At 44.0% G+C, this 14,986-nt stretch overlaps 1 protein-coding gene across 1 annotated transcript in view; it reads left to right on the top strand.

Annotated features, from left to right (window-relative positions):
- The window catches only part of LOC138361587 (F-box DNA helicase 1-like), a 44,903-nt gene extending 41,606 nt beyond the window's left edge, over positions 1-3,297 (top strand). The window contains exon 6 of the mRNA XM_069320841.1: positions 3,117-3,297. Coding sequence (XP_069176942.1) covers positions 3,117-3,297 — 181 coding nt within the window. The remainder of the gene's footprint in view (positions 1-3,116) is intronic.
- Positions 3,298-14,986: the final 11,689 nt, after the last annotated feature.

Here is a 14,986-nt window from a genome sequence, read left to right as displayed (position 1 = left end):
CTCGTGATACTGTGTCGGTGGACTGGCCCACGTATAAGGTGAACTCGCTAATGTTTCTCAGTACGTGTGGACGAGGTACTAGGTGGTGGAAACACTGGGGTTGACGAATACTGCATAGTGTGCGTTTTGTGTGTCGTGTGTGCAAGTGACACTATTGTAAATAAGTATAGTAATAGTCTATTTATTCAAATATTTTATTGGTGAAAGTGTAAATATATTGGTAAAGGAAATAGTGTTTTGTTCATCCCCCTTTTCTCTATTGCACAATATAACCAATTCCTAAGAGCGTACTACTGACTTGGGGTCGGATACACTGAAAGAGGTTCTTCCATCAGGAACCCGGTTACTGGTCCTAAGTGACTGTAACAGTGAGTGTAGCAACCAAGCAGCCCTGTAGTGGGAATGTGGACACCAGACAGCAAGAAAGAAAGCGGTTACAGCCCCGCTCCTGTGCCAGGTAAGTCCACTACGGGCTCACCATAGCCCGTGCTACTTGGTACTAGTTCTGAAAAGCTGAATCTAAAACAACAACAGCAAAAAAGTCTGAGTGTTGTCACCAGGCAGCTCTATATAGTGAGTGTAGGCTCTGCTGTTATTGTTTAAGATTCATCTGCAGGGAACAAAAAGTTCCAAGTAGCACGGGATATGGTGAGCCCGTAGTGGACTAACCTAGCACAGGAACGGGGCTGTAATGTGTAGCCACTAGACAGCCCTGTAATGTGAATGAAGCCACCAGGCAGCCCCTGTAGTGTGATTGTAGCCACCAGGCGACCTTGTAGTGTGAGTGTAGTCACAATGTAGCCTTGACGTATGAGTGAAGCCAACAGGCAGCATTGTGGTGTGAGTGTTGCCAACAGGCAGCCTTATAATGTGAGTGCAGCAAACAAGGAGCACTGAAATGTGAATATAGCCTCCGGGCAGCACCTTAATGTGAGTGTAGCCACCAGGGAGCCCTGTAATATGAGTGTAGCCACCAGGGAGCCCTGTAATATGAGTGTAGCCACCGGACAGCACTGAAGTTTGTGTATAGCCACAAGGCAACCTTGATGTGTGAATATAGCTACCAGGTAGACCTGTAGTGTGAGTATAGGTACCAGGCAGACCTGTAGTGTGAGTGTGGCCACCACGCAGCCCTGTAATGCGTGTTTAGCCATTAGGCAGCTCTGGAGTGTGAGTGTAGCCACAAGGGAGCCCCTGTAGTGTGAGTGTAGCCAAATGGCAGCTCTGGAGTGAGAGTGTAGCCACAAGGGAGCCCTGTAGTGTGAGTATAGCCACGTTGCAGCTCTGGAGTGTGAGTGTAGCCACAAAGGAGACCCTGTAGTGTGAACGTAGCCGACCAGGCAGCCTTGAAGGTTGAGTGTAGCCAAAAGGGAGCCTTGTAACGTGACTGTAGCCACCAAGAACCCTTTAGTGTGAATGTTGCCATCACGCAGCCTTGAAGTAAGAGTAGCCACCAGGGTGCCCTGTAGTCTGAGTGTAGCCTCTAGTAGTGCAATAATCTAGTGTATTACTCTAGTAGTGTAATAATCTAGTAGTGTATTACCCTAGTGGTATATTAACCTAATTGTGTAATAACAAAGAGGTGTAATAATCTAGTTTAATAACCTAATGTGTAATAATCTTTTTTAATAACCTAATGTGTAATATTCTAGTAGTGTAATAACATAGTGGTGTAATAATCTAGTAGTGTAATAACCTAGTGGTGAAATTATTTAGTGATGTAATATTCTAATTGTGTAATAACCTAGTGGTGTAATAATATAGTGGCTTAATAGTTATATATAATTTATAATATTTTAAATAAAATCCTAGTGCTTTAAAAACCTAGCTGTGTAATAAACAAGTAATGAAATATACTAGTAGTGAGACAACCTTGTGGTGTAATAACCTAGTGGTGAAATACCCTAGTGGTCTAAAACCGAGTTTAGTATTAACTTGGTTTTGTAATTCCCTAGTGGTATAATGCACTAGTTGGGTAATAACCCTAGTGGTGAAAGAACCTTGCGGAGAATACCCAAGCGGTGTAATAAGCTAGTAGTGTAATAACCTTGTGGAGTAATAACATAATGGTGTAATATCCTAGTGGTGAAATAATCTAGTATTGTAATAATTTAGTGGAGTAATAACCTTGAGGTGTAATAACCAAATGGAGTAGTAGTGAAATAAGCTGGTGGTATAATAACCTAGAGTAGTAATAACCTATTGGATTAATAACCTATTAATGTACTAACCTCGAAGTGCAATAACCTAATTGAGTAGTAACCTAGTGGTGTAATAGCCAAGAGGTGTAGTAAGCTGGAAGTGTAATAACCTAGTGGCATAATAACCAATTGGCGTAATAAGCTAGTTGTGTAATAGCATAGTGATGAAATAACCTAGTGGTGTAAGAACCATGTAGAGTAATAGCCTAGTGGTGTAAGAACCATGTAGAGTAATAGCCTAGTGGTGTAAGAACCATGTAGAGTAATAGCCTAGTGGTGTAAGAACCATGTAGAGTAATAGCCTAGTGGAGTAAGAACCATGTAGAGTAATAACCTAGTGGTGTAAGAATCATGTAGAGTAATAACCTAGTGGTCACACACAGAGATCACACTAACGTGATGCATCAAATGAACAAATCCACAAGGGCAGTGACGAGGATTCGAACCTGCGTCTGGGAGCATCTCAGACACTGCCTTAATCGACTGAGCTACGACAGGGTAAAATGGGTTGAAACCGAAGTTGTACTGAACTTACTGGATCCCGTAGCCTTTCCGAGGCACAAACCAGGCTTTTACACAATCCCCCCCCCCCCTGCACCCGAGCAGAATGGATTTGTTCAACCTAGTGGTGTAATAATCTATTGGTGTAAAATCCTGCTGGTGTAGTAACCTTGTGGTGTAATACCCTAGTGGTGTAATAATCTATTTGCTTAATAACCTAGTGGTTTAAAACCTACTTTTGTAATAAACCAGTGGTGAAATACCCTAGTGGTCTAAAAAACGAGTTTAGTATTATCTTGGTTTTGTGGTATAGTGGTATATATAGTATTATACCCTAGTGGTATAATACACTAGTTGTGTAAGGGTGAGAGGGTGTGTTAGCCGGAGCTCCTAAGTGTAGTTATATTATCATAGCAATATGGAAGTTGTAGTGAGGGACCTGATGACTCTAGTTGGAGCCCTGAAGACAGAGTTGGACTCTTTACGGGAGGAGGTACTACAGCTGAAACGACAACAAGAAGAAACGAAGGAGACCAGTAGTAAAAAGATCTCGTCTTGGAAAGTTGTAAAGTTCAGGGGAAGAAGAAGACTTTGATAAAGCCGCCTACAGACACCCTAAGAACTTCTAATTCATTTGTCATATTGGAGGACGAGTGCTGTGGTGAGACTGCAGATCACGCGAAAGGGAAAGCAATGAAACGCAGGCCCCTCAGAGAGTAAAGGAAGTACCTAAGCGAACTTTAGTTGTGGGAGATTCCCAGATATGATATTTGGATAGAACGTTTTGTGCTAAAGATTGTGAATATCAAATAAATGTATTAAAACTATTTCACACAGATAGATATATTAGACGAGGAGGGGAGTAGCCATATATGTTAGGGACAATTTGAAATGTAGTCTCAAAGAAAGTTTTCAAAACTGAGCCACATACAGAAACTATTTGGATGGAATTAAACGAAAAAGCAAATAATATTATAATAGGAGTTATATATAGGCCACCAAATTTAGACAGAATGGAAGCAAAGCATCTATGGGATGAAATATCTAGAGCATCTATATCTAACAGTATTTATGTCATGGGTGACTCTAATTTTAGTGGAATAAACTGGTTAAACAAAACAGGGAATAATGAAGCAGAAGATTTTCTAGAATTAATTGACGATTGCTTCTTGCGCAACACATTAAGGAACCAACGCGGGGAAATAATATTTAGATTTAGTGTAAACTAACAGGGAAACACAAATTAAGGACATCGAAATAGGGAGTGAGCTAGGGAACAGTGATCATGAAGAAATCAGGTTTAGCATTGAATGGAATATATCTGTAGGAGAAAATTCTGTTAGTGCCTCACTTTCGAAAAGCTGATTTCAATAGCCTAAGAAATTTTTTGGGTCAAATAGATTGGAAAGTTTTGGGAATAGGGTGTGGGCCTGTCTTGGAGCAAGACGTGAACCCAGCGATAGGTGACGTAAAATGGGTTGTCGATGTGGATTCAAATATATAACCTATTTAAAAATATTCTAAGCAAAGCCCAGGAATGTAGTATACCATATAAATTGAATAGATTGAATACTAATAATCCAAAGTGGATAACAAAGGATCTGAGGAACCTTATAGGTAAAAAGAGAGCGTGGTACAAAAAGGATTAAGAATTGGGAAGTCAGTTTAGAACAGGAATTCGTACAACTGGTTAGAAATACTAAAAAAGAGATAAAGAAAGCAAAAAGAAACTTTGAAGTTCGCATAGCAGAGCAAGCGAAGACAAATCCTAAAGGGTTTTTCCAGCTATACCGGTTGTATAGCTGGTTTTTCCAGCTATACCGGTTGTATAGCTGGAAAGGGTTTTTCCAGCTATACATGTTGTGTGTCACTATTAAGCTGTACAAGCAGCTGTCATACATGCTGGACATGCAGTGTATCACAGTTAAGCCGTACAAGCAGCTGTTATTCATGCAGAACATACAGTGTCACTGTTAAGCCGTAAAAGCAGGTATCATACATGCTGGACATGCAGTGATTCCCTGCATGTATGACAGTAGATGTCATAAATGCAGGAAATGCAGTGTATAACTGTTAAGCTGTACATGCAGCTGCCATACATGCTCGACATGCAGTGTATCACTGCTAAGCCGTACAAGCAGGTGTCATAAGTGCAGGACATACAGTGTGTCACTGTTAAGCCGTACAAGCAGGTGTCATACAAGCAGGACATACAGTGTGTCACTGTTAAGCCGTACAAGCAGCTATCATACATGCAGTGTGTCACTGTGAAGCTGTCATACATGCAGTATATCGTTAAGCTGTATATGCAAGATATACAGTGTGCCACTATTAAGCTGTAATAGCAGCTGTCATTCATGTAGGACAAACAGTACGTGTGTCCCTATTAAGCTGTACAATCAGCTACTATACATACAGGAGAGGCAGTGTTTCACTCATAAGCTATACAGATAGCTGTCATACATACAGATAATTAATTCCAAGGGAGTTAAGTGTCCAATGACTTAAATGATCAACATGAAACATAATATTATACCAGACTTTCACACATCAATTCTCTAATGTTTGTGATGACATTTAAATTAGACATTGAGAAAATAATGTAGTAATTTAGTGACCATATTTCAACACATCCTACTGTTCATTGCCTTTGCTGGTCTTACCTGGTTTTTGACTGGTTACATAAGTCGATGAACTTAGATATATCAATCAGACCAAATGTGTCCTCCAATTTATTAATTGACGAAAACCTGAAAAACAAAAGAACAAAACATTATTGAATAATAATTTCTTCCAAACCAACCATAAAGATTTGTTGCTCTTTTGAAATCCCTAATCCAAACACTGTAATGTCATATTTCTTGAAATATTAAGATAAATTTGTTTTGTCCATCACATTGATGAAGACTGGTGCGGGCGAATAGTTTCCTCATGAACCTGGAGAACAGCAGGAAGTTGCTTTAGTACAACTGCCATCAACTGTAGATCAGTCAGGTTCGTATATGACTATTACATTTCCAAGGCCAAGAAGAGAGACGGAGTTAAGATCAAACACGCGACAACAGCACTGCCAAGTGTTAGGTTCAGATAATCTTAAACACCCAGAGCTTTAGTTTGAGGCTCTAGTGTGCGTGTAGCCACCAGGCAGCCCTATAGTGTGAGTGAAGCCGCCAGGCAGCCCTATAGTGTGAGTGTAACCACCAGGCAGCCCTATAGTGTGAGTGTAACCACCAGGCAGCCCTGTAATGTGAGTGTAGCCGCCAGGCAGCCCTATAGTGTGGGTGTAGCCACCAGGCCAGCCCTATAGTATGAGTGCAGCAACCAAGCAGCCCTGTAATGTGAGTGTAGCCACCAGGCAGCCCAATAGTGTGAGTGTAACCACCAGGCAGTCCTGTAATGTGAGTGTAGCCACCCGGCAGCCCTGTAGTGTGAGTGTGGCCACCAGACAGCCCTGTAATGTGAGTGTAGCCACCAGGCAGCCCTGCAGTGAGAGTGTAGCCAACAGGCAGCACTATAGTGTGAGTTTAGCCACCAGGTAGCCCTATAGTGTGAGTGTAGCCACCAGGCAGCCCTATAGTGTGAGTGTAGCTATCAGGCAGCCCCTATAGTGTGAGTGTAGCTACCAGGCAGCACTATAGTGTGAGTGTAACCACCAGGCAGCCCTATAATGTGCGTGTAGCCACCAGGCAGCCCTATAGTGTGGGTGTAGCCGCCAGGCTGCCCTATAGTGTAAGTGTAGCCACCAGGCAGCCCAATACTGTGCGTGTAGTCACCAGGCAGCCCTATAGTCTGCGTGTAGCCGCCAGGCAGCCCTGTAATGTGAGTGTAGCCACCAGGCAGCCCTATAGTGTGAGTGTAGCCACCAGGCAGCCCTGTAATGTGAGTGTAGCCAACAGGCAGCCCAATAGTGTGAGTGTAACCACCAAGCAGCCCTGTAATGTGAGTGTAGCCACCCGGCAGCCCTGTAGTGTGAGAGTAGCTACCAGGCAGCCCTGTAGTGTGAGTGTAGCCACCAGGCAGCCCTGTAATGTGAGTGTAGCCACCAGGCAGCCCTGTAGTGAGAGTGTAGCCACCAGGCAGCCCTATAGTGTGAGTGTAGCCACCAGGGAGCCCTATAGTGTGAGTGTAGCCACCAGGCAGCCCTATAGTGTGAGTGTAGCCATCGGGCAGCCCCTATAGTGTGAGTGTAGCCACCAGGCAGCCCTGTAGTGTGAGTGTAGCCACCAGGCTGCCTTGTAATGTGAGTGTAGCCACCAGGCACCCTGTAGTGTGAATGTAGCCACCACACAGCCCTGTAGTGTGATTGTAGCCACCAGGCAGCCCTGTAGTGTGAATGTAGCAACCAGGCAGCCCTGTAGTGTGATTGTAGCCACCATGCACCCTGTAGTGTGAATGTAGCCACCGGATAGCCAAATAGTATGATTGTAACCAGCATGCTCAACTTACTTTGTTCCAATTTGTGCTAAAGCCATAGACTGAGCAGTGTTCACCGTAACATTGATGGGGAATGTTTGTGAACATTGTTCTTCGAGTGACTTAGTGGGGACAAGCAGGAGAAACCTTGTGTGTGGTCGCTCTTGGCACAACTTCCGCAGGGTTGTAGTCTTGCCTGCTCCTGCAAAGGCGTCGATCTTCACAACCTGGACAATAATTATAACATTATTCACAAACTGGACAACCATCTTTAATGTCATTGACAATTAGCATATCTATTATTCTAGGTTTCAGACCCTAGACAACAAATTAAAAAATATAATTCATAACCTGAACCACCAGTTATAACATAATTCACAGCCTTACAACAATTATAACATCCTCAAGTTCAGGCAATTATTATATCATCATTCACAACCTTGACAACAATAATACAGTCATTCACAACATGGACGGGAAATATAACATCCATTGAAACCTGGACAACAATTATGACATCATTCACAACATGACAATTATTTTAGCATCATTCATAACCTGACAACAATTATCTGCTTGATTATAATATTACCTGCTTGCAGGCGATGAGTCACAATAACGTGGCTGAAGTATGTTGACCAGACCACACACTAGAAGATGAAGGGACGACGACGTTTCGGTCCGTCCTGGACCATTCTCAATCGACTTGAGAATGGTCCAGAACGGACCGAAACGTCGTCGTCCCTTCAACTTCTAGTGTGTGGTCTGGTCAACATTACCTGCTTGAATTATATCATTCTTCACAATCTGGACAACAATTATAACATTCTTCTCAACCCGGTACTGTAACTGTACAACCCGGTGTTTACTGTAAGTACACACGTAGTGACGTTACTTATATGACTGTCTTCTGTAAGTTCACAAGTAGTAACGTTACTTATATGACCGACAGTAAAAACACACATTGCGAAGTTACTTACATGACTAGCTGTAGGAACACACATTGCGAAGTTACTTTCATGAATGGATCTAAGTACACACGGAATGATGCTACTTACTTGAATGGCTTTTGTAAGTGCACACGTAGTGACGTTACTTACATGACTGGCTGTAAGTACATACATTATGGCGTTACTTACATGACTGTCTTCAGTAAGTACACACACATTGTTACGTTACTTACATTACTGGCAGAAAGTGCAAACTAAAGGACGTTACTTACATGATTAGCTTTTATTTTATGATTGATGATTCTTAGTTGTTCTTGAGTAAGATGAAGAGTCTCGCTGTGGATGACCTTCTGTGTTCTATGTTGACCTGACGCCACCTGCTGCCGCTGTTGACCCACAGACACCTGCTGCCGCTGTTGACCCACAGACACCCGCTGCCGCTGTTGACCCACATACACCTGCTGCCCCTGTTGACCCACAGACACCTGCTGCCGCTGTTGACCCACAGACACCTGCTGCCGCTGTGACCCTCAGACACCTGCTGCCGCTGTTGACCCACAGACACCTGCTGCCGCTGTTGACCCACAGACACCCGCTGCCGCTGTTGACCCACATACACCTGCTGCCCCTGTTGACCCACAGACACCTGCTGCCGCTGTTGACCCACAGACACCCGCTGCCGCTGTTGACCCACAGACACCTGCTGCCGCTGTTGACCCTCAGACACCTGCTGCCCCTGTTGACCCTCAGACACCTGCTGCCGCTGTTGACCCTCAGACACCTGCTGCCCCTGTTGACCCTCAGACACCTGCTGCCGCTGTTGACCCACAGACACCTGCTGCCGCTGTTGACCCTCAGACACCTGCCGCTGTTGACCCACAGACACCTGCTGCCGCTGTTGACCCACAGACACCTGCCGCTGTTGACCTACAGACACCTGCTGCCACTGTTGACCCACAGACACCTGCTGCCGCTGTTGACCCTCAGACACCCGCTGCCGCTTTTGACCCACAGACACCTGCTGGAGCTGTCGACCTTCAGACACCCGCTGCCGCTTTTGACCCACAGGAACCTGCTGCTGCTGTTGACCCACAGACACCTGCTGGAGCTGTTGACCCACAGACACCTGCTGCCGCTGTTGATCCTCAGACACCTGCTGCTGCTGTTGACCCTCAGACACCTGCTGCCTCTGTTGACCCACAGGCACCTGCTGGAACTGTTGACCCACAGACACCTGCTGGAGCTGGTGACCCTCAGACACCTGCTGCAGCTGTTGACCCACAGACACCTGCTGCAGCTGTTGACCCACAGGCACCTGCTGGAGCAGGTGACCCTCAGACACCTGCTGCCACTGTTGACCCACAGACACCTGCTGCAGCTGTTGACCCCCAATCACCTGCTGTAGGTCTTCGTGATAATTTATTCCTGCAGTTCTTCATCTGTTCTCATACAGGTGTAGTGTATAATTCACCATGTAGTAGTACCTGTAAGTAAATCATAGAGGTAGTATATAATACACCATGTGGTAGTTCCTCTAAGATTATCATAGAGAAATTGTATAATACAACAGGTTGAAGTAGCTCTAATGTTATCATAGTGAAAGAGAATAATACACCTGGTGGTGGAACCTGTATGGCTTTTCATAGTGGTAGTGCATAATGCACTAGGTGGTAGTACTTGTAATGTTATCAAAGAGGTAGTGTATAATACACCATACAGAAGTTAGTACCTGTAAGGCTATCATAGCGGTAGCGTATAATACACTAGGTTGTAGTACCTGTAAGTTATCATAGAGGTAGAGTTTAATACTCCAGGTGGTGTACTTATCGGAAAAACAACCCCATTTATTAACTTTCAATACATTTGACAAATATTCTTCCTGTTTATTTACTACTAACAAGATAACTCAAAGAAAACGAGATTGCCGTGGATTTTTCCCTCAGAAGAACACGAGGAAATCATTGCAATATGTCACCATTAACCTCACCAGCTAATAATATCGTGAATTCTTCTTAAAACATCAGTCTCTGGACTGTAAACATCATAAAAATATTTCCCTTGAACGAACTTAAATTAACTATAATTACTAAAATTGATTAATTATTAACCCTCTTTCTACTTCTTGATAAAACACCATCTGATGTTCACACCAATGTGGAAGACTCACTGCTATGACGCTACTTGTTACAAAAGTCCCTAGACTCTACTTTGTCGGACACTCAACCTGTTAGAACTGTCCCAAGTCCGGACCTGTTACAACTTATTCCATCTGTTACGTCAGATTTCTGTGACGCTCAACTTGACACGTCAGGTCGTTCTGATGTTACACTCTGTACGTCAGGTAACTGTGACGCTACACTTCGTACGTCTGGTTATTTTGACGCAACACTTGGTACATCAGGTATATGTGACGCTACACTTCGAACTTGAGGTCACTTTGACGCTACACTTGGTACGTCAGGTCATTTTGACGCAACAATTGGTACGTCAGGTCATTGTGACGCAACAATTAGTACGTTAGGTCATTGTGACGCAACACTTGGTACGTCAGGTCATTGTGACACTACATTGGTACATAAGGCCATTGTGACGATACACATGGTACGTCAGGTCACTGTGACGCTACACTTGGTACGTCATGTCATTGTGACACTACACTTGGTACGTCATGTCATTGTGACACTACACTTGGTACGTCAGGTCATTGTGACACTACACTTGGAACGTCAGGTCACTGTGACGCTACACTTGGTACGTCATGTCATAGTGACACTACACTTCGTACGTCAGGTCATTGTGACACTACACTTGGTACGTCAGGTCATTGTGACACTACACTTGGTACGTCAGGTCATTGTGACACTACGCTTGGTACGTCAGGTCACTGTGACGTTACACTTAGTACGTCAGGACATTGTGACGATACACTTGGTACGTCAGGTCATTGTGACATTACATTGGTACGTCAGGTCACTGTGACGCTACACTTCGAACGTCAGGTAACTGTGACGCTACACTTGGTACGTCAGGTCAATGTGACGCAACACCTGGAACGTCAGGTCATTGTGAAACGACAATTTGTCAGGTAACTGTGACGCTACACTGGGTGCATCAGGTCACTCTGACACCTGACGTTGTGTGATAGGTCATTGGTTCGTCAGGTCACTGTGACGCTACTCTTCGTACGTCAGATTACTGTGACACTACACATTGTACTTCAGGTTTCTTTGACACTAACCAAGTACGCATATCTACCCAGTGCCCAGATCATCCCGGTTCCCAGACTAACCCAGTGACCAGATCAACACAGTGCTCAGATCATCCCGGTTCCCAGTCTAACTCAGTACCCAGATCAACACAGTGCTCAGATCATCCTGGTTTCCAGACTAACCCAATGCTAAGACAACCCAGTGCCAAGACAATCCAGTGCCAAGATCAACCCAAGACCCCAGATCAGCCCAGTGCCCAGATCAACCCAGTGCTCAGAGTAACTCAATGCCCATATCAACCCATTGCTCATATCAACCCAATTCCGATATCAACCTAGTACCCAAATTAGCCCAGTTCCCTAATCAAACCAGCACCTAGATCAACCTGGTGCCCGGATCGATCAAGTGCCCAGATCAACCTGGTACCCGGATCAACCAAGTGCTTGGTAAGACGGGCATCATTAATCTAATGTCGATACATCCGTGCTGGATCCCAGCCTATGTCAACACAACCTGGAAACATGCCTGGGAATTGAATATTTTACGTCATTAACATAGTGCCAGAGTTTCCACCAACTTGATGGTGGTGACAATGGGAGCCGACCACTTTATAGTTAGATAATAAAGCAGACCCAATCCGACTGTGTTGGACATATACACCTCGGTAATCACTTTACAAAACTGGGTGAGGCTATGCAAGCGTATTGCCTTTGACATTGGACAGACATCTCTCTCTTTTTTGTATTTAGATTACAAAGGTCACATAATAGTGGAATTCCAGAGACTCTTCTGGTCCCATACCACCAAGTTCGTGAGGGTCACCTTGCTATCTGACATTCTTTTAAAGGGGCAATTCGACAAACCTCATTGCATCTATATAACGTTTCTTATATATTATCCAGAAGAGATTACTATTGTTGCTACTATTGTGATCATTTATACTTTTTATCGTGAAACTTCTCACCACAAGAATGACCCGAACATAATATTAATAGTTAACTCACCTTGTTGGAAAACAGAAGTGATCTGTGCAGTAAATCAGAAGGGAAGCTAAGCAGTAGAAGGCCTCTGTGACATTAACATAAGTGAGGGGAGAGTGAGGGTGAAGCAGCAGGTGGACCGCCCCCTCCACGTCCCACACGTCCTCCGACACTGCCAATATCAAATCATTGCTAATACACTTCCCTCACATTATACGGAATAGGTGAATTATGGAGTATATTTCCTTGTCGATATTCAATTAACATTTCCACCTGTATAACATTTATTGTTGCTTATCAGCAAGGATGAGTAAACAGCCTGGCTGTGGAAAGTATTGGCTATCTAAAAACAATAAAAAAAAGCATCTTCCTACTTGGCCCATACGTGACACCTCCTATTTATACTCAACCTAACTCAGTTCGATACATACAGAAATCACTATTCCGTGATATATCAAATGAATAAATTTGATCATAATTATAATGGGTACCACAATCCACAATCAAGGTAAGGATAACACGATCAATGGGATGAGAACGCGAACTAAGGGCAGGAAAACATGATCAAGAGGAGGATATCATGATCAATGGGATGAGAACACGTGCTAAGGGAAGGAGAACACGATCAAGGGGAGGGTAACACGTGCTATGGGGTTTAGAACACAATCATGGGGAGGATAACACGATCAATGGAATGAGAACGCGAAATAGGGGGAGGAGAACACGATCAAGTGGAGGGGAACACGATCTATGGGATTAAAACACGAGCTAGGGGGTGAAGACCAAGAGGAAATGGAGGAAAGCCGGATCAAGAGAAGGAGAACAGGATCGGATCAAAGGGAACTTTGGCAATGAGAGGTGAAGCTAAGCAGTAGAAGGCCTCTGTGACATCAACATAAGTGAGGGGAGAGTGAGGGTGAAGCAGCAGGTGGACCGCCCCCTCCACGTCCCACACGTCCTCCGACACTGCCAACATCAAATCATTGCTAATACACTTCCCTCACATTATACGGAATAGGTGAATTATGGAGTATATTTCCTTGTCGATATTCATTTAACATTTCCACCTGTATAACATTTATTGTTGCTTATCAGCAAGGATGAGTAAACAGCCTGGCTGTGGAAAGTATTGGCTATCTAAAAACAATAAAAAAAAGCATCTTCCTACTTGGCCCATACGTGACACCTCCTATTTATACTCAACCTAACTCAGTTCGATACATACAGAAATCACTATTCCGTGATATATCAAATGAATAAATTTGACCATAATTATAATGGATACCACAATCCACAATCAAGGTAAGGATAAGACGATCAATGGGATGAGAACGCGAACTAAGGGCAGGAAAACATGATCAAGAGGAGGATATCATGATCAATGGGATGAGAACACGTGCTAAGGGAAGGAGAACACGATCAAGGGGAGGGTAACACGTGCTATGGGGTTTAGAACACAATCATGGGGAGGATAACACGATCAATGGAATGAGAACGCGAAATAGGGGGAGGAGAACACGATCAAGTGGAGGGGAACACGATCTATGGGATTAAAACACGAGCTAGGGGGTGAAGACCAAGAGGAAATGGAGGAAAGCCGGATCAAGAGAAGGAGAACAGGATCGGATCAAAGGGAACTTTGGCAATGAGAGGTGAAGCTAAGCAGTAGAAGGCCTCTGTGACATCAACATAAGTGAGGGGAGAGTGAGGGTGAAGCAGCAGGTGGACCGCCCCCTCCACGTCCCACACGTCCTCCGACACTGCCAACATCAAATCATTGCTAATACACTTCCCTCACATTATACGGAATAGGTGAATTATGGAGTATATTTCCTTGTCGATATTCATTTAACATTTCCACCTGTATAACATTTATTGTTGCTTATCAGCAAGGATGAGTAAACAGCCTGGCTGTGGAAAGTATTGGCTATCTAAAAACAATAAAAAAAAAGCATCTTCCTACTTGGCCCATACGTGACACCTCCTATTTATACTCAACCTAACTCAGTTCGATACATACAGAAATCACTATTCCGTGATATATCAAATGAATAAATTTGACCATAATTATAATGGATACCACAATCCACAATCAAGGTAAGGATAAGACGATCAATGGGATGAGAACGCGAACTAAGGGCAGGAAAACATGATCAAGAGGAGGATATCATGATCAATGGGATGAGAACACGTGCTAAGGGAAGGAGAACACGATCAAGGGAGGGTAACACGTGCTATGGGGTTTAGAACACAATCATGGGGAGGATAACACGATCAATGGAATGAGAACGCGAAAAAGGGGGAGGAGAACACGATCAAGTGGAGGGGAACACGATCTATGGGATTAAAACACGAGCTAGGGGGTGAAGACCAAGAGGAAATGGAGGAAAGCCGGATCAAGAGAAGGAGAACAGGATCGGATCAAAGGGAACTTTGGCAATGAGAGGTGAACAAGAGCAAGAGGAAGAGTACAGTATCAGTGCTACGAGAACCGGAAGAAGAGGAGGAGAACTGCAGAAAGGAAAGGCGAACTGGAGAATGGGGAGGAGAACAGAAGCAAGGGGAGGAAAACAGATGCAAGGGAAATAGAACAGAAACGGAACAACTAGAACTGGGGCAACGGGAGGAGAACAAGAGGAAATGTAGGAAATCCGGAGCCAGGGAAGGAGAACAGGATCAGGACAACGAGAAGGTGAGCTGAGAGGAGGGCAATGAGAGATGAACAAGAGCAA

Source organism: Procambarus clarkii, chromosome 8, assembly GCF_040958095.1.
Source record: "Procambarus clarkii isolate CNS0578487 chromosome 8, FALCON_Pclarkii_2.0, whole genome shotgun sequence".
Taxonomy (NCBI): Eukaryota; Metazoa; Arthropoda; class Malacostraca; order Decapoda; family Cambaridae; genus Procambarus; species Procambarus clarkii.
The sequence above is the reverse complement of the archived record's forward strand: the minus strand, read 5'-3'. Positions and strand labels throughout refer to the sequence as shown.